The 20,058-nt window shown below is 42.9% G+C and overlaps 1 protein-coding gene across 1 annotated transcript in view; it reads right to left on the bottom strand.

Moving 5' to 3' along the window:
- The window catches only part of LOC117598256 (cubilin-like), a 133,024-nt gene continuing 112,966 nt past the window's right edge, over window positions 1–20,058 (bottom strand). The window contains exons 58-79 of the mRNA XM_053237502.1: window positions 17,575–17,613; window positions 17,347–17,494; window positions 16,965–17,149; window positions 15,429–15,527; window positions 15,094–15,123; window positions 6,684–6,728; window positions 5,293–5,364; window positions 5,107–5,151; window positions 4,670–4,702; window positions 4,448–4,480; window positions 4,315–4,350; window positions 3,664–3,921; window positions 3,168–3,203; window positions 1,578–1,613; window positions 1,427–1,462; window positions 1,223–1,258; window positions 1,079–1,108; window positions 929–964; window positions 739–774; window positions 436–471; window positions 186–272; window positions 1–11 (exon numbers count right to left, since the gene is read on the bottom strand). Coding sequence (XP_053093477.1) covers window positions 1–11; window positions 186–272; window positions 436–471; window positions 739–774; window positions 929–964; window positions 1,079–1,108; window positions 1,223–1,258; window positions 1,427–1,462; window positions 1,578–1,613; window positions 3,168–3,203; window positions 3,664–3,921; window positions 4,315–4,350; window positions 4,448–4,480; window positions 4,670–4,702; window positions 5,107–5,151; window positions 5,293–5,364; window positions 6,684–6,728; window positions 15,094–15,123; window positions 15,429–15,527; window positions 16,965–17,149; window positions 17,347–17,494; window positions 17,575–17,613 — 1,403 coding nt within the window. The remainder of the gene's footprint in view (window positions 12–185; window positions 273–435; window positions 472–738; window positions 775–928; window positions 965–1,078; window positions 1,109–1,222; window positions 1,259–1,426; window positions 1,463–1,577; window positions 1,614–3,167; window positions 3,204–3,663; window positions 3,922–4,314; window positions 4,351–4,447; window positions 4,481–4,669; window positions 4,703–5,106; window positions 5,152–5,292; window positions 5,365–6,683; window positions 6,729–15,093; window positions 15,124–15,428; window positions 15,528–16,964; window positions 17,150–17,346; window positions 17,495–17,574; window positions 17,614–20,058) is intronic.

The following is a 20,058-nucleotide window of genomic DNA, read 5'->3' on the forward strand; positions in this document are numbered from 1 at the left end:
TTACACAGAAACTAGGAAATAGACAAAGTGCAGATTAGTCTTATACGTAACATAATTTATGACATTATACTGCAATCACATTACAATCAAATTTTAGTTAAAAGATATACATTAAGCTAAAATGACATGGAAAACATACCTAATTGTAACTAACCAATGCTTGACAACTAGAATTATGTAATTACACTGTTTGAGAAAAATCAGATTCAAAATCAATTTCAACATTAAAACTCCACCTGCTGTTGTTTCCCAGGTTCCTTTTGTTGTTGGGCCTAAACATTTTGAACAAATTAAACAGAATAAAAAGTTTTATTGGTTCATTGCCAGAATTAGAAAATTTAAGACTTTGAAGATGAATGAATTTTTACAAAATGTTGAACAAGTTATAGTTTCTTCATGAAGTGTATTAAAATGGTTTCATTTTTAAGGACACACCTGGTTCTGTTTGGGTAGTTTGTCTCGATTCAGTATCTGAGAAGAATGAAAATAACCACATATGAGAGTTACACGGAAAATAGGAAATAGACAAAGTGCAGATTAGTCTTATACGTAACACAATTTATGACATTATACTGCATTCACATTACAATAAAATTTTAGTTAAAAGATATACATTAAGCTAAAATGACATTGAAAACATACCTAATTGTAACTAACCAATGTTGACAACTAGAATTATGCTATTACACTGTTTGATAAAAATCAGACTCAAAATCAATTTCAACATTAAAACTCCACCTGCTGTTGTTTCCCAGGTTCCTTCTGTTGTTGTGCCTAAACATTTTGAACAAATTATACAGAATAAACAATTTTATTGGTTCATTGCCAGAATAAGAAAATTTAAGTATTCGAAGACAAACAAAGTGAAATAAAAAAAAAATGTTTATTTATGAACTGTTATGAAATAAATTCATTTATAAGGACACACCTGCTTCTGTTTGTGGAGTTTGTGTCAGTGCAGTATCTGAAAAATTTAAAAGTAACCTCATATGAGAGTAACACCAAAAAAATTCAAAAATTTTTATAACATTAAACATTTATCATGAAGTCAGAATCAATTTCAACATTCAAACTCCACCTGTTTGTTGAGTTTGTGTCAGTGCAGTATCTGAAAAATTTAAAAGTAACCTCATATGAGAGTAACCCCAAAAAAATTCAAAAATTTTTATAACATTAAACATTAATCATGAAGTCAGAATCAATTTCAACATTAAAACTCCACCTGCTGTTGTTTCCCAGGCTCCTTCTGTTGTTGTGCCTAAACATTTTGAACAAATTATACAGAACAAACAATTTTATTGGTTCATTGCCAGAATAAGAAAATTTAAGTATTTGAAGACAAACAAAGTGAAATAAAAAAAAATGTTGAACAAGTAATAGTTTATTTATGAACTGTTATGAAATAAATTAATTTATAAGGACACACCTGCTTCTGTTCGTGGAGTTTGTGTCAGTGCAGTGTCTGAAAAATTTAAAAGTAACCTCATATGAGAGTAACACCAAAAAAATTTAAAAACATTAAATAACATTAAACATTAATCATGAAGTCAGAATCAATTTCAACAATAAAACTCCACCTGCTGTTGTTTCCCAGGATCCTTCTGTTGTTGTGCCTAAACATTTTGAACAAATTAAACAGAACAAAATTTTTTTACTGTTTTATAATCAGAATGAGACAATCTAAGTCTTTGAAGAGAAACAAAGTGAAATTTTAAAAAAAGTGAACATTTGGTAGTGTAATTATTGTATTGTAAATGATATAGATTCATTTGTAAGGACACACCTTCGATTTTTAGAGATTGTGTCAGTTCAGTATCTGAGAAAACTAAAATTAACCACATATGAGAGCAATTTTTAATATTTACTTCCGGTGGCGCCATGCGAGTGGCTGCCTGTTACAGTGTCTCCCACTCACTTTTTCTTATATTCTTGAGTTTCTCTTATTTTTATTATCTTTCTTTGTCACTTTTTATCTTCTTTTTTATGTAACTTTGCACTATGGGGACCAAGGTGTTGTTGTCTATCTTGATATTCCTTATATCTTTTGCACTGTTTGAAACCGTGTCGTTGTGCAATCACGGCTCCATTGTTTAGAGTAAGGATCAGCTGCTAGCACTCCGTAACACAGCGGTGTTGCCCCAGGAGTGACCCGACATCCCTCGTGAGCTGAGGAGGAGGAAAACGGGGAGCCGAGCCGGAGCTCGATGCCGGGCCAAGAGGAGACGATACAGACCCGTCCTCCCGTCGATCATCATGGGGAATGTAAGATCTCTCCCCAATAAGATAGATGAGTTAGCGGCGTTGTCCCAGCACCAAAGCGAATACCGGCAGTGTAGCATCATGCTGTTTACGGAGACGTGGCTAACCAAGCTAACTCCGGACAAGAATGCAACTTTGGATGGATTCCACCTGGTGAGGGCAGACAGGACGAAGGAGAGCGGTAAGAGTATACTATCTACAGAGGGAATTCTCGCATGTTATCGCGGTGGCTGCGTATGTTCCCCCCTCTGCTAACGCTGATGTGTCCTGTGATGTCCTCCACTTGGTCATTAGCAGGCTACAGACAAAGCACCCACAGGCCCTCTTTCTTATCTCTGGGGACTTCAATCATGCCTCTCCTTCCCACATGCTGCCCACTTTTAGTTAGTATGTCACCTGCCCTACCAGAGACAATAAAATACTGGACTTATTCTATGCCAACACCAAGGAGGCATACAACTCTTCACCCCTCCCCCCCTTGGAAAATCGGATCACAACCTGGTTCATCTCCTGCCTGTATACAAACCCATTGTGCACAGGGAACCAGCGGTCACCCGCACAGTGAAGAGATGGTCTGAAGAGACTGAAGAGGCTTTGAAGGACTTTTTCACACTAGAGCATCAACAGTCTGCTCATTTCTTCTCCATTGCGTCCCATAGATGCTCTTTAGGGTTCAGGTCAGGGCTCTGGGAAGCATTTTGTTCAAAAGGCGGCTACACTTACACATATTGTAGCTTAATTGTAGCTTAAGGGTCCAAATAATTTTTATATACTTATATTACCATCTGTGGAAATATGTTAACCACAAACTAGCATTAAAGTATAGAAGAAAATGAAAAAGGTGACAAATTAATATTTTTACAGTAAAGTGTATTTAAATGGAGAAACATTCAATTAACAAAACACACCTGCTGTCGTTTGTGGAGGTTGTGTTGGTTCAGTATCTGTTTAAAAAGAATAATAAAATCTTTTGTAGTGAAACATTCTAGCATTCTAATAAACATGCTAACTACACTTGCATTAAATATGGGTTCTTCTTAAGTAACTTTCTAGTTAACATAAGTTTTATGATACTATACTTCCTTAACTTACATCACACTAACACTGAACTGATACATTGATCGATACCAGACATTAAAATTAATACATTTTAATAAACAATTAATACACAGGCAAATCACAAACTAGCATTAAAGAAAACAGTTTAAACAGTCTTTATTAGTGATTAGCAGAAAAAAACATCATTATTAAACTGCTTAAATATGAACATACATTTTACATTTGAGTAAATTGTAAAATTAAAAAATAATGTTCTAATTGGAATAATTTAAATTTTCTTTTAAATTTGGCATAATCAGTTCAGTTGCTGTACATAATGTTGTTATACAATAATTGAAACTCCACCTGGTTTTTGTGTGACTTTTATCCTGTCCGTTGGCCACGGAATCATGGGTGGAGGGGGGTTAATTGGCATGGGAAGCATTGGGGTGAGATTGGGAAAGGGGTTAAAGAGAGGAAAGAAGAAACTGGGTAGAATGGAGAGAGTGGAGAACAAGGAGAAAATGGGGAAAAAGGGGACAAAGGGAAGAAGTAATAGAAAGGGGACCATGGGTAGAATGGAGGGAAAAGTAGAACTGGAAACTTTTTGAAGGCCACGCTCATCTAATGAAAACCAGACAGATTATAATTAGATAGATAGATAGATAGATAGATAGATAGACTCTTTGAAATAGTTTTGGTCCGGTGGCTTTAAAGGGGGTTACTGACTTAAAACATAAGCAGCACCACTCATTAATTATTGCTATAAGGAAATCAGAAGCAATGTTCACAAATATCTATTCAACATATTTTAACAATTTTGACTTTTGAAATTTGCATTTGCTGATGCAAATGATGATGATGATCTTTGTGCCTTTTCAAAATATGCAGAGGCTCAAATATAACTGCACATTTCAGTACATTTGTGAATATTTTATAAGTGCAAAATCCTTTCAATGCTTATTTTCACAACTGAGGAAATTTAATGTGAGTAGATGCTGTAATACAAAACCCAACTGTTGTCCTTTTTGTCGTTTTGTTTTTTATCATCATCTGGGTGTAGAGACAAGCAGAGACAGAAACCCAAATTAGTATTAGATCATGGTTATTTCTAGATAACATTTTTTTTTAGTTTATTAGAATTTCATACCTTTTTTCTTTGTAGTTTTTGTTGTGTCCGTCTCTGTTTAAAGGGAAAAAATAACCTCATATCACTGGTTATTAATGCACAAATTAGCGTAATAATAAGTAGGCATGTATTTAATGATACTACACACCCACACCCACACATATATATATATATATATATATGTGTGGGTGTGGGTGTGTATATATAGATAGATAGATAGATAGATAGATAGATATGAAATACCTTTTCTTGGTGTAGTTTTTGTTGCTTTAGTATCTGTTTTTAAAAAATATTTAAATTAATAATCTCATATGGCAGTATGACACAAACTAGGGAATCCATTAATAAATATGAAGTAAATTATATTTAAATTATAGAAGAATCCATATAAAATATGGATATATAGATATATTTAATAGGAAAAAAACAGAATCTTTAGTCAATTATGAATATTATTAATGTCTTATCATAACATTAATACTGAATATTAAAACTCTGTTGTTTCTTTTGTTGTTGATTCTTCTGTTGTGCCAGACACTGTTTAAACATAATTTAAAAAAAATACATGATTTTATATGGATATGGATATTGGATTTAAAAAAAAGAAAAAAAGGATCTTTAGTTGATTATGAATGTCATTAAGCTTATCATGACATAGATATTGAATATTAAAATTCCACCTGGTGTTGTTTTTGTTGTTGTTGTTTCTTCTGTTGTGCCAGACACTGTTTAAACATTATTTTAAAAAAATACATGATTTTATATGGATATGGATATTGAATTAAAAAAAAAGAAAAAAAGGATCTTTAGTCGATTATGAATGTCAATATGCTTATCATGACAAATATTGAATATTAAAATTCCACCTGGTGTTGTTTTTTCTGGTGTTGTTTCTTCTGTTGTTGTTGTTGTTGTTGTTTCTTCTGTTGTGCCAGACTCTGTTTAAACAGTGTGATAAAATACATGGTTTTATACTCAAACTAAAGTCATTTAAGTAAATGCAGAGCTGATGTGTTATAGAGGAAAGTCTAGAATAGAACAATACCATGATCCAAATAAAAGGAAAAACAAGGATACAGGGCTGTTCTACTTTCTAAAATTCCAGACTGCCAGGACAGTTCCAAAGTGTAGTGCAGTAAATTACTGGGTTTTTTAATGCTAATGATAAGATAGAGGTTTGGCTGGCTCTAATCCATGCAATATACTGGTTACAGTTTCACAGTGGACCACTACCAGACACACTACAAATGTGTGATACCCAAGCCAATCGGCTATTCTGGCTGCAAAACCGCAGTTGCTACTAGAAATATATTCAACAGAGATTGTATCTGACTGGAATGGCTATAGGCAAATAAGTTGCATGCATTGTTGGGGACTAGAGTGCAAACAGGTCATCGTGTGGTTTAACCCAGCATTTCTGCTAAAGATATTGGCACACCATCATATAACTCTTGCAGGTTATTATAGATTATATGTTACTTCATCACAATCCATGTACTCTGTGGTAAGTTTGAGTGATTCTCATCTTCAATAAAGAATGGTTTCAATATTATTTAAGAGTGCTGTCTTATTTTCTGGTGCACTGTCAGAATATGTTACAGACCATTATGACAACATTGATAGGCAGTCTTTACTACTTACAGGAGAAAACTGCTTTGTCAGTTCAGAATGTAAAGCAATAGAACAGAAGATTATGTATGCAATTCTATGACTTAGTTGAAGACCACCATCACAACTTGGTCAACTGACCAATTTGTATACACTTGTGGATGATTAATGACTCATAGTCACACTATCCAGTGTCCAGAAAAGAAGAGGATTTTCTTTTGAGTCTTGTTCCTCCCAACGTTTCTTTCTCTTGTCATTTCAGGAAGTTTTTTTCCTTGCAGCCATCATTTCTGCAATGCTCATTAAGAATAAATTTAAATATTTATCCAGATTTCTGTAAAGCTGTTTTGTGACAATATCCATTGGTAAAATTCTATATACTGTAAATTTAAAAAAAAAAATCTGACATAGTGGGGAGCTTTTATACTGTATGTAGGGTACTTTCATGAGATCATCTTTTTGTTTTTTTTTGTGCTGAATAAGCAAACAAGCATACGGAAAGATTTCACTAATTCTACAAGGAAAATGTCCTGGGGGTCCTCCATTTAGTTGCAAAAAACCACAGTTACATGTATAACTTCAATTTTACAGATGATGACAAGGTACAAAGACAAATATTCAATGTTTAATCTTCAGAAAGGAAACATACCTGTTGGTGTTGTTGTCTCAGGACCAGTTGTAGTGAAACAGTAGACTATAAGAGTGATAATAATAAGTGATAATAATAAAAGTGTCTATGGATTATAATGAAATTAATGATTTAATTAATGATTTAAAAACAGTAAATTCATATCATTAGTAATAAAATAAAACATACAAATGAATTCAGTAAAAACACACTTAAGGTCTGCATTTGCTGTTTGGGTGCTTGTTCTGACCTATATGGAATGAGTAAGAATATCTAATATACAGTATATTCTAAATAAATATCTTATTTAAGTAAATATCACAAACATCATCTTGGGGAGCAATAAAGTCCATTTATTCATCCATCTATCAATTCATCCATCCATCTATATATCGAAAAAAAAAATCCCATTCCCTGTTCTCAACAAGCAAACAAGTATACAGACTTCTGCATAGAAACAAGAGTGAGCAGTGGAAGAAAATCTTTTTCTGTCCAGTTTCTGAATCATGAGACATGATTGTCCCAAATTTATCTGTCTCCTTAGTGGTAAAAAACCACCATGTCCATACAGGTCCAGATTTTGCCCACGCAACAGCGACAATTACCAAGCTGTCAACAGCATCAACTAAAATCTGCTGTAGGCAACACTATGCAAGCAACCCTTTTTGTAAAGAAAAGGACAGAGAATCAGATTACACACTCCTGTTCTGCACCTTGGCAACCCTGGTACTGAATGGAATGTAAAAAAATCTTTTAGAACTGCTTATCGCCATGGACATCAAACTCACATTCTAGACTAGTACAACCACATCTCTATTTAGCTGGACAAAATGCTGTGAGATTGCCACCAGCAACATCAGCTATACAGACCATCTAGAAGCCTTACAGCTCATTCCTTTGAGCTTTTTCCACTAGGCAGGGCACTTGCCTAGCAAATTCATTCTGGAAGAATGCCAGAGGCAGACATAGGCTGGGTTGTGCCTGTATTGTAGAGACTATATGAATAGCTATTGTAAACCCCATCCCAAGATTCATCTGGTTAAATAAAATTACCAGGTACAAACCACAACCCTACTGGTACAAGTTGATATTACACACTTTGAAATCATGCCTTTCTGTTTCATGACTTATCTTATCTCTCAGTGGTTTTAGGATCACCAACAGCTAAAAAAAATATCCACATATTCATGGACTTGTAGCCTGGTTCCCTAAGTATAGAGATCATTGCCTCCTTCTTCAGTGCAGCTCTATTGGCAGAAAGCTTTGGCAAGCAAGGCAGCACAAAGTTGCCATCACCTGGAACTGCATCATGGACCATCTGCTGGTTGTTTCTTTGCAAAGAAGAAAGATCGGGGACATTAGACTTACATAGATTGGTGGGGCATAACCATAAAGTTTCAACACCCACTGCCTCTGATGTTGGCCACAATGGAGCAGCTGAATAGAGCACATTGCTATCCCAAACTAGGATTTAATGAAACCTTCTTTGTATTGTGAAGATGGGCTGGCAGCCTGTGCCAGAAACCCAGCAGCCGCTCCTCACGCTACTGCCACCACGGTGCGGAACAGACAGCGCCAGTTCACCACCCACGAATGTTTTGGACAGCAAGAGAGCACTCTCTCTCATGGTTCCTGCTCACTACCTCCCACACGGCAAAGTGTGACACTGGTGGAGATGCGGGCATGAGCATGGAAACTAACCCCAGTAATCTCGTTTCCCCATGGACATACTCCAGCACTTATTACAAGCCAGCCTACAGCAGCAGGCTGTCACGCAGGACCAGGCCCAGGGGTTATGGCTGGCCACACAGGAATTGCTGGAGCAGCGACAAAGACGGTCGGCCGCTGCCATCCCTCTCCCTGACCCCTGCCAAGAAGCCCAGAGCTTCCTGACTAAGATGATGAGCAATGATGATGTGGAAGCCTACCTGCACACGTTCGACTGCACAGCGCTCCGAGAGGGCTGGCCAGAGGAAGATTGGGCCCTCATCCTGGTTCCTTATCTCTTGGGGGAAGTCCAGCTGGCCTATCACACTATGGATCTGGCGGAGGCTGCTGACTACACCCAGCTTAAGGCCTCACCCGCTGTGGTTTATCCCTGGTGAAAGCGGTGACAGAGTTCCACCGCTGTGTGTATGACCCGAAGGAAAATCTATGTCAGCAAATGGACCGCCTTCTCTGAACTACCAAGAGGTGGCTGCAGCCAGATAGAAGTATAGTCAGTGAAGTGGTCGAGAAGGTGGCCATGGACCGTTCCCTTCGAGCTCTGCCTCCAGAAGAACGCAAGGCCGTAGGCATGAGTGACTCCCAAAACCCCTGAGAGGTGCTGGGCGCGCTCGACCGGGCCCTTGCTACCATGGAGGTCAGCAGGGGCGAGCAACAAGAGTACCCAAAAGCAGGTACCACCCGCCACCCTGGCCCACCGTATCACGGGGAGAGGAAGCCACCTCACCGCCCTGTCTATGGGACACCCCAGGATGAGCCCATGCCTACCGAGCCGGACCCGCCGCCCCAACTACTATGGCAGAAAAGCCCTGGATCGCCGGCTGCACCCTACACATGGCAGCCTCATCCTGCATGCCGATGACCTGAGTGAAGTTGAATGGAAGGCCTACCTCTGCCCTGCTGGACACAGGAACCACCATCACATAATAGATATTTAAAATATTAGAAGAAAAATTAAGAGCATTAACTTAGTGATAACAATGTAGCAAACAATATAACCATACTAGTGAGTGATTAGAATCTTTTACTCCCAACCAACAGTGAGAACTAATTTTACTAATTTCCTCTTCATAACTTATAGGCCAATATCAAACCTCCTCTTTATCTCCAAGATTCTAGAAAGGGCTGTAGAAAGGCAGTTCATACTTGCATAGGAACAACATTCATGAAATCATTTAGGAAGGATTTAGGCCTCATCACAGTACTGGGACAGGGCTGGTTAAAGTGGTAAATGCCCTACTATCAGGGTTGTGTCTTCTTGCTTGGGTTGCTTGACCTTAGTGCAGATTTTGATAACAAAGATCATAATATTTTACACCATAGACTAAAAATGTGGAATGAATCATAATTGCACTATCTGGTCTCACTCTGAAGAGGATGGGGTCGTCTTTTGAGTCTGGTTCGTCTCCCAGTTTCTTCCTAATGTTGTCTCAGGGAGTTTTTCCTTGCCACTGTAATGTCTAGCTTGCTCATTAGGGATCTAAATCTAAATCAGATGTCTTTAAAACTGCATAATGGAATTGTCTATTGTTAAAAGCACTATACAAATAAAATTGAAAATTTAATTATTGATACTTGGTTAGGTTAGGTTAGGTTCAACTTTTTTGTCATTGTCAGAGTACAAGTACAGCGACAATGAAATGCATAACTTGGTTATGCCATATGGTTTGGCCCATGCCACATTCGTTGTCCAGTCTTTTGTTAATGTGGTTTTCTGTGATATGCTCCACTGGTATGCTGTAGAATACATCAGTGTCATCCTAGAGTTCCCCTTCAGGAACTCTAGCTGCGTCGAAACACTATGGGAACCCCTTCAGCGTGATCAAGCTCTGAATCACGTGTGTAATCAGTCCAGACGTGAGACGTCACAGGTGGGGTGACGTAGCGAGCCGGAGAGGGTTCTTCCTCCAAGGAGGTTGACGTGGAGGGTGTCGATGAGGATTCGCCCCCTCAATCTCCCCAGTATGAGGAGCTGTTGCAGGTGGTTACTTGTGCTGTGGCCCAGCTGAACACCGACTGGCCCGCCAAGAAACAGGCAGAACCGCAGAAAAGCATCCACGCTGGAGCCTACCTTTCTTCCCCAACCTGTCTAGCTATCTGTCCCCTGGCACGGCATCGTCCCTGAAGGCTCCGGCATTGCCCTCAAGCTGCTGCGGACCACCTCAGCGCTGGCGGGCAAGGGTTACATGGCAGCAGGCCAGGCTGGCGCTTGCCTGCACACCATGGCGGTGTTGAAGCCTTACCAAGCTGTCCTGCTGAAAGAGCTAGACGAAGGCGGGGAGATTTAGTCTGAGGATGTCACCGAGCTCAGACGAACCGCTGATATGTCTCTCCGTGCCACCAAGGAGACTGCCCGCGCTATCGGCATGTCCATGGCAGCACTGGTGGCAGGAGAGAGACATCTGTGGTTGACCCTGTCCGATATGAAAGAAAAGGACAGGGTCTTCCTCATGGACGCCCGGCTTGCGCCTTCTGGCCTGTTCGGCGACTCGGTCAATGCCGTCGTCGACAGGTACCAGGAGGCCCGTACACAAGTGGCGGCGTTTCAGCGGTTCCTCCCTCGCCGCTCTCTAGCTCTTGGGGCTGCCGGGCGGGAGCAGCCCCCTCCGTGTACCAGCTCCTCACACCGGGAGGCACAGAGACAGAGCGTCTCCTCCTGTGCTCCCCCGCGTCGGGACTGGGAGCCCCAGCGACGCTCTAAGCCGGGGTCTTCTAGGGCGAAGCCAGATCTGTGGACCATTCTGTTTCTGCCTGGGAACGTAGCGGTACTGGGAGGCTCGCTACCTCTTTGGAGGTTTCCAGAGCAGCTAGTTCGGCCTTCCCCTGCCGGTCCACCACTTCAGGGCACCAAGCTAGCCGCTCTCATTACACCAGAGATCAGTCTCGAGAGACTGATTCCCTTAGTGGACTATCTGGCAGCATGGGAACTTCTGCCAAATGTGTCTCAATGGGTCCTGCATACTGTAGAGAGAGGCTACCAAATCCAATTTGGTTTTCCCCCGCCTCGTTTCTGCAGGGTTCTTCCCACTCTGGTGGGCCCCGAGCAGGCTCTGGTAATGGAACAAGATGTAAACACTCTCCTGAGGAAGGGGGCCATCGAGGTAGTCCCTCCTCATGACAGAGAGTCCGGGTTCTACAGCCGGTACTTCATCGTTCCAATAAAGGATGGAGGGTTGCGTCTCATTTTAGAATTGCATTGTTTGAACCGCTCAGTCATGCCACTGAAGTTCAGGATGCTCACAATCAATCAATTCGTGTCTCAGATCAGGTCCGAGGACTGGTTTGTCAAGATCGATCTAAAAGACGCATATTTCCACATCTCCATCCTTCCCCAACAAAGGAAGTTCCTGAGGTTTGCTTTCAGGTGCGAAGCTTACCAATATTGGGTTCTTCCGTTTGGCCTGGCACTCTCACCCCGCACTCTCACGAAGTGTGTGGATGCTGCTCTGGCTCCTCTGCAACTCCAGGGCATCCGCATACTGAATTATATCGACGATTGCTTGATATTAGCTCAATTGGAGCAGGCGGCAGTTCAGCGTCGGGATGTTGTTCTCGCCCACATGAAAGAGCTGGGGTTAAGACTAAACGTCAAGAAAAGTGTGCTTTCTCCAGTACAGAGAAATGCTTATCTGGGCGTGGTGTGGGATTCGACCACGATGCAGGCATGTCTGTCTCCTGCTCAATACGAGTCGATCCTCACAGCAGTCATGAGAGTAAGAGAAGGCCGGTCACTCACTGTAGTGCAGTTCCAGAATCTGCTGTGTCTGATGGCAGCTGTGTCCAACGTGATACCTTTTGGCTTGCTGTACACGAGACCCCTACAGTGGTGGCTCTAGACCAAGGGGTTCTCTCCGAGATCCCTACGTGCCTTAGACATATGAAGGAAACCTTGGTTCTTGTCCCAGGGCCTGGTGGACGCATCTCTCACCGGTTGGGGAACGGTCATGAGTGGCCACTCAGCCCGCAGTCTGTGGAGCGGCCGCCATCTCACGTGGCACATCAGCTGCCTGGAGATGCTGGCCGTGTTTCTAGCATTGAAACACTATCTCCCAGACCTAAGAGATCGCCATGTGTTGGTGCGCACCAACAACACAGCGGTGGTCTCTTACGTCAACCACCAGGGAGGTCTGCATTCGCGAGCCATTTACAGGCTGTCCCCTCTGGTTCTCTCTGACTCATCCAGCCCCTCTCGGACTGGATACCATGGTACAGACTTGGCCGAGGCTTGGCCGAGGCTTCGAGCCCTGTTCTGGCCAGGCTGAGTATGGATGTCGGACCTGATTTCTCTGCTCGACAGCCCTTCATGGGAGATTCCCATCAGGAGGGACCTCCTCACAGACGGGCTTCCACCCCCGCCCTGAGCTGTGGAAGCTGTGGGTGTGGCCTCTGAGGGGGCACAACTCGTAGCTTCCGGTCTCTCGAGCAAGGTTGTTGAGACCATTCTCCAATCCAGAGCTCCTTCAACAAGGACACTGTATGCCTTGAAGTGGAAACTTTTCACTTCTTGGTGCGGAGACCACCAGCTCGACCCAGTTAACTGCCCAGTTGGTACAGTGCTGGAGTTCCTGCAGGTCTGATTCTCCTCAGGGTTGACCCAGTCCACCTTGAAGGTCTACGTGGCGGCCATTGCGGCCTACCACACCCCTCCCGGTGGTCAGTCTGTGGGCAGACACCCCCTAGTTACACGTTTCCTCCATGGTGCACTGAGGCTGAGGCCTCCAGTACGATCTCGTGTCCCTCCGTGGGACCTGGCTGTGGTGCTGGAGGCTCTCTGTAAACCCCCTTTCGAGCCTATAGAGGAGATATCTGATCGTCATCTCACTTTGAAGACTGCCTTTCTTCTGGCGTTTTCTTCTCTCAAGAGAGTTGGGGATCTACAGGCCCTCTCTGTGGCCCCCTCTTATTTAGACTTTGCGCCCAGTCTGGCCAAAGTGTTTCTCTACCCTCGAGCAGGTTATGTTTCTAAAGTTCCCTCCTCTACACCACGGCCTGTCATACTCCAGGCCTTCTGTCCTCCTCCCTTTCGGGAGCCCGACAAGCAGAGGCTTAACTGTATACTGTAACTGTAATGCATACGTCCACAGAGCTGCTCTGTGGAGAAGGGCGGACCAATTGTTTGTGTGTTATGGTCCCCCTAAGAGAGCTCTCCCTGCTACTAAGCAGACCCTCAGTCAGTGGATCGTGGATGCCACCTTTCTGGCCTATGAGTCCTCTGATCTCCCCTCGCCCTTGGGGGTCAAGGCTCACTCCACTAGAAGTGTGGCGGCCTCTATGCAAGACATCTGCAATGCTGCGGGTTGGTCCATGCCCCTGACTTTCGTCAGGTTCTATGGCCTCGACATGTGAGCCACTCTGGGATCTTTTGTTCTCTCACCCTAGCTGTGCTCTTCCACACTAGGCAGGGATTTGTAAGTCTGGCGGCGTAGGGCATACTCGTTCCCTTAGCGTTTCGACGCAGCTCGAGTTCCTGAAGGGGAACATCTCCAGGTTACATATGTAACCATGGTTCCCCAAGGGAACGAGACGCTGCGTCTCAGTGCCATACTTCCGGCATCCCTGCGAGCACTTGCTTCATTCTCGAAGCTGCCGCTGTATCCACCGCGCGCGCGCTTTTAATCTTCCTGGTCGCTACATCACCCCACCCGTGACGTCTCACCCATCCATTGGACTGATTACACACGTGATTCAGAGCTTGGTCACGCTGAAGGCCTTCCCATAGCATTTTGACGCAGCGTCTCGTTCCCTCAGGGAACCATGGTTACATACATAACCTGGAGACATTCTACTCTGCCTGCTGGTGAATGTTGGACATGGGAGAGCTATGCTATTGCGGTTACTATGTTACAGCCCATTCAGTGCGGTAAGTAATTTTGTGCGTTTTTGTGTACCGGTCCACTCAACATTTTGTGCTCCTGCTTCCACCTTCCACTTCACAGACAATGACTAATACTTCACTACATCTCACATCTATCTGCAGATGCTGTACAACCTAACCCTAGACTGTCAAGAGTGTCTGAGGAGAGGGTGAGATTGGTCAAATTTTCTGTGGCAGCGGGAGGAATTGGTCAAATCTTCTGAGGGAGCAGGCAGAATTGGAACACTAGTCCTGACTCCCGATTGCTTTGTCATTGTTAATCCTTTGGTACCTCAGTCAAAAAAAATAAAAAATACAGCTGCCACAGCTGGTGACCATGGACAATCAGACAAGCCATTAGAAAATGTTTATGTCCCAGAGGCTGTTTAAGGAAAGCTTATCACTCAGGTACACATAAATAGTTACAGAGGGCCTGAATAACTCCTTTCAACAGGTATTGCTTCCCAACCTGCAATGCTGATGTACAGTTTTACTATATAGCTATAGGACATGAGTTATAGTTTGTTCTTTAATATTTTAGCCTGATTGTTATGGAGACAACTAACATGCAAGCTACTTGGAAAGGATTTGTCTGTAACAATCTTCTCTTATGCTTTGATATTTAAACAGTGAATGCACAGCAAATTAGTATGAAAAAAAACAGGCTAACAACTAACAAACAAGGTTCTAGTAAACATGCAGACAAATTATGATATACTAATAATTCTTGTCATGATCATGCTAACCACAAAGGTAACATAGCAAAGAGGCTACATTTAATAATATATAGATTTATCAACACAAGGAATACACTGATCTTTTCGGTATAAAATATTACCACAGGAAATGTACCTGGTGTTGTTGTTGTACTGGAACAATAATCTATTAGAGAGATAATATATAGAGCTCAAACTTAGTATGCATTGTATATTATCTATTTGTGCTACACATTATACAGTATTTTCACAGTTCCATGTTCACAATTATATTAATATAAAATATTAATATGTTCATTATATCTGTTACACTATAAATGAAATAATATTTCTAAACAAGCTTGTCTGATAATATATTTCATAAACTAAATTCAGTCAATATGCATTATCTGCATACTGTGAAGTCGTTAAGCACATCTGCAGCTCATTAACTATTTAGTTTTTATCTTTTTAATATTTTTTTTTCCTCACCATCATAATCATAACAACAGTGTCTGTTGTCCCGACAGTCGCTGGTGCAGGAACACACACTGAGATTGTAGCCACAGTTACACCTGCAGGATGGGGAATCTGTTCACAGAAAAAAAAATATTTAAAGCAATAGTATGCATTAGTGCATTAGTGCAAATGTTAAAGAAATAGTTTAGCCAAAATAGAAATGTCAATCTCCGCAGGGTTGACCCACTCCACCTTGAAGGTCTACGTGGCGGCCATTGCGGCCTACCACGCCCCTCTCGGTGGTCAGTCTGTGGGCAGACACCCCCTAGTTACACGTTTCCTCCACGGTGTACTGAGGCCGAGGCCTCCGGTACAATCTCGTGTCCCTCCGTGGGACCTGGCTGTGGTGCTGGAGGCTCTCTGTAAACCCCCTTTCAAGCCTATAGAGGAGATATCTGATCATCATCTCACTTTGAAGACCGCCTTTCTTCTGGCGTTTTCTTCTCTCAAGAGAGTTGGGGATCTACAGGCCCTCTCTGTGGCCTCCTCTTATTTAGACTTTGTGCCCAGTCTGGCCAAAGTGTTTCTCTACCCTCGAGCAGGTTATGTTTCTAAAGTTCCCTCCTCTACACCACGGCCTGTCATACTCCAGGCCTTCTGTCCTCCTCCCTTTCGGGAGCCCGACAAGCAGAGGCTTAACTGTATGTGTCTAGTGCGAGCACTGGACGCATACATCCACAGAGCTGCCCTCTGGAGAAGGGCGGACCAATTGTTTGTGTGTTATGGTCCCAGAGAGAGCTCTCCCTGCTACTAAGCAGACCCTCAGTCGGTGGATCGTGGATGCTATCTTAATTTTAAATGTAGTCGATCTGCCAAGTCTCCAAATTTTATAACCTCCAGTTTAGTGCATAATGAGGAGTTAATACCAAGATTGCACACAAATCATCAGATGTCACAATCAGAATGCACAAAAAATGATGCAATGCCAAATTAGTTAATAAAATACATTTCGAAATGACACAATATAGAACATATATTTCAGTATGACAGTATTTAGAAATAATAGACTGTAAATAGTATTTTTAATAAACGCTGAAAATTTAATTCACATTCATAGACCTTATTTTGAATGAGAGAACTTTTTCTCTGTGCACCTATTGTTTTGGCTTTAAGTGGCCAAATTAAGTCATCAACTGTGTATGTGGCCTTGTATGCCTAAATCATCTGATTACAGTGAATCTGGAGATTATTCCGGGAATGATGGACCCCAGGTGGGGATACACCCTAGATGAGGTGCCAGTCCATCACAAGGCATTGTGCACACACGTTCACTCACTCATTCAAAGGGGTAATTCAAAGTCATCAATCCACCTACAGTATGTTTTTGGGAGGTGGAAAGAAGAATGTATGTGATTGCTGAACATCTAATCCTGCCTTTGCTGCTATATCAGACTCTACTCTTCTAGGAAGGCTTTTTCCCTAGATTTTGGAACATGATGTGGAGATTTATGTATATTCAGTCACAAGAGCATCATTAAATAAAATCAGTAAAATTATACTGAAACATACCCAGGAAATTCCATTCTGCCCGAAACCCTTTGTAAACCATGCTGTCATAGCTGGAGAAAGTGACTGTCATGTATCTGCCACTGGAATTGAAAGAATTTCTACGATTTCCAGTCAAAATGTCCAAAAGTGGAGACTCGTCACTTGGACCATCGTACACATGGATCAGGTCCATCCACCACTCCAGGCTTAATCAAAACAAGTGAAAAAGATTTCAGCTCAGCACTGTGCAAAGCAGCAAGATAAACAAGCCTTATAGTGAACAGTCTAACCTCAGCTAACATTGTTATACTATAAACAGGTGTAATATATTACCAGGTAAATTAATTAATTAATTATAATTAAATTATTTAATAAATTTGTTCTTAATTAAATCTTTTCTTACTCAACAAATGTGAAGTTTAGCATAACCAACTGCTGCTCAGAACCAAGGAGCCTCCATGTGCACTCTGCATCTGGATAACTATTGGGATAATTGGGGCTGAAGAATTCCCCTTTCAACTGAGTCAGATCTTCACCACACAAAACTTCATCTGAAAAACATCATAGTTCACAGTGTATTAAATTATTAAAGTGACTAGTTCAGTATTCATTCTTAAAATAGGATATGTACCTGATGGTGCTTCAGAATCAGCTCTGTCTGAACAGTCTTCTGTAAGAGAAATAATAATAAAATGTTAGCATTATCTGTGTATTATATATTACATTTTTTGAAATTCTTTATTTTTAATGAAGCAGGGCACTTGCATAGCCACACACTTCTGATTGCACACTGCTCAACTCTTACAACTGTGCTGTAACCTAATCTAACCATAACCCTAACTCTTTCCCCTATTTATTTTATGCAGTTTAACAATTTTATATGTTTATACACTAAACAAGAAAAATATTATTACAAAACCCAGATACCATCACCAGTGAGTAAACTAGTTTGTAGTTTAAATAAAGTGGAGTCCAGAAAACTCCATAAAAGGTGACAAAAGGGCAGAAAACAACAAAATGAATACAAAATGGTGAAATAGCACCTCCTAAGCACAGTGCACACTAAATCTTCCAGTAATGTAATTCACCCATATGGATATATTTAATTGTTAAAAAAAAACCCAGAATCTTTAGTCAATTATGAATATCATAACATTATCATAATGAATTAATAATGAATATATAACATTATCATAACATTAATAATGAATATTAAAACTCCGTTGTTCCCCTTCAGGAACTCGAGCTGCATTGAAACGCTATGGAAACGCCTTCAGCGTGACCACACTCTGAATCACGTGTGTAATCAGTCCAATGGATGGGCGAGACGTCATGGGAGGGGTGACATAGCGACCCGCAAGCTTAAAAGCACGAGCGGTGGATACAGCAGCAGCTTTCTGTCATTCAGCAAGCGCTCTGTGTGTCAGTCTGTTTTTGTATTGTTTGTCTTTCAAAGCATCATGCCAAAAGCGTTTAAAAAGACAAAACATGAGGGCCAGAGCGGGCAGCGTTTTAGGCTGTGTGTTCCTCCCTGCCCGCGCTATATTACGGGTGGGGATACACACAGCCTGTGCTTTGTCTGTTTGGGAGCAAAGCACACAGAGTCGGCTCTCAAGGGAGCCGGCTGCCCCCATTGCAAGCATTTGCCGCTGCATGCTCTTCGCTCCCAGAAGGCTCTCTTTGAGGAGGGAGCCTTCACCAGGGCTCCTCGCGGTGCTGGCCCCGCTTCTGCCGAGGCAGAGGGGCGGTTACACTTGAGGGGTTCGCAAATGGATTTGGTGGAGGGAATGGAAACGGGCGAGTCCCTTTCTTCTTCCTCACCTGCCAGATCCACTGCCCGCTCTCTGGGATGGGAAGCCTGCTCTGCAGTTTCTTCCCCCCCGGGGAGAGGGCTTGGTACTCTGTCTGTCTTCCTCCGAGGAGGGTGGCGTTGAGGGCGCCGATGAGGATTCGCCCCCTCAATCTCCCCAGTATGAGGAGCTGTTGGAGGTGGTTACTCATTCTGTGGCCAAGCTAAACAATGACTGGCCCGCCGAGAAACGGGATGAACCGCAGAAAAGCAAGCTCGATAAACGCTTTCTGGGGAGTAAGCCGCCACCTCCACGCCGGAGCCTGCCTTTCTTCCCCGACCTCCACACCGAGGTGTCGAGATTGTGGGGGAGGCCTTTTTTGGCCCGTATATTCAGTCCCACCTCTAGTTATTATGCCAATGTGGTGGGGCTGGATGATCATGGTTACAGGGCGATGTACCAGGTTGAACAGACGCTTGCGAGCTATCTGTCCCCTGGCGCAGCATCGTCCCTGAAGGCTCCGGCACTGCCCTCCAAGCCGCTGCAGACCACCTCAGCGCTGGCGGGCAAGGGGTACGTGGCAGCAGGTCAGGCTGGTGCTTGCTTGCACACCATGGCAGTTTTGCAGGCTTATCAGGCCGATCTGCTGAAAGAGCTAGACGATGGCGTGGAGATTACGTCTGAGCATGTCACTGAGCTCAGACTAGCTGCCGATCTGTCTCTCCGTGCCACCAAAGAGACCGCCCGCACTATTGGCACGTCCATGGCAGCACTGGTGGCGGCAGAGAGACATCTGTGGTTGACCCTGTCTGATATGAAAGAGAAGGACAGGGTCTTCCTCATGGACGCCCCGCTGGTGCCTTCTGGCCTGTTCAGCGACGCCGTCAGTTCCGTTGTCGACAGGTACCAGGAGGCTCGTACACAAGCGGCAGCATTCCAGCACTTCCTCCCTTGCCGCTCTCTAGCTCTTGGGGCTGCCAGGTGGGAGCAGCCCCCTCCGTGTGCCAGCTCCTCATACTGGGAGGCACAAAAACAGAGGCTCTAAGCCAGGGTCTTCTAAGGCGAAGCCGGATCTGCGGACTGTTCTGTCTAAGAAGACCTCGGCCAAGAAGTCCTGATGCTTGTGGCCCAGGACTTCTGAGGGCAGGCCCCTCTGGGGAAGAACGGTATACACCTCATCATATGGTGGCTGTCTCTCCTCAGTGCCCTCGGGAGATTGACCTGCCAACCCTGCCACCCATGGTGCTTCAGGGCACAGCCGTCTCCGGCGAGTGCTTCTCTCAGTTTCCGCCCGCTAACGTAATGGTACTGGGAGGCTTGCTACC

The sequence above is a fragment of the Pangasianodon hypophthalmus genome, chromosome 10 (genome assembly GCF_027358585.1).
Source record: "Pangasianodon hypophthalmus isolate fPanHyp1 chromosome 10, fPanHyp1.pri, whole genome shotgun sequence".
In the NCBI taxonomy this organism is placed as follows: Eukaryota; Metazoa; Chordata; class Actinopteri; order Siluriformes; family Pangasiidae; genus Pangasianodon; species Pangasianodon hypophthalmus.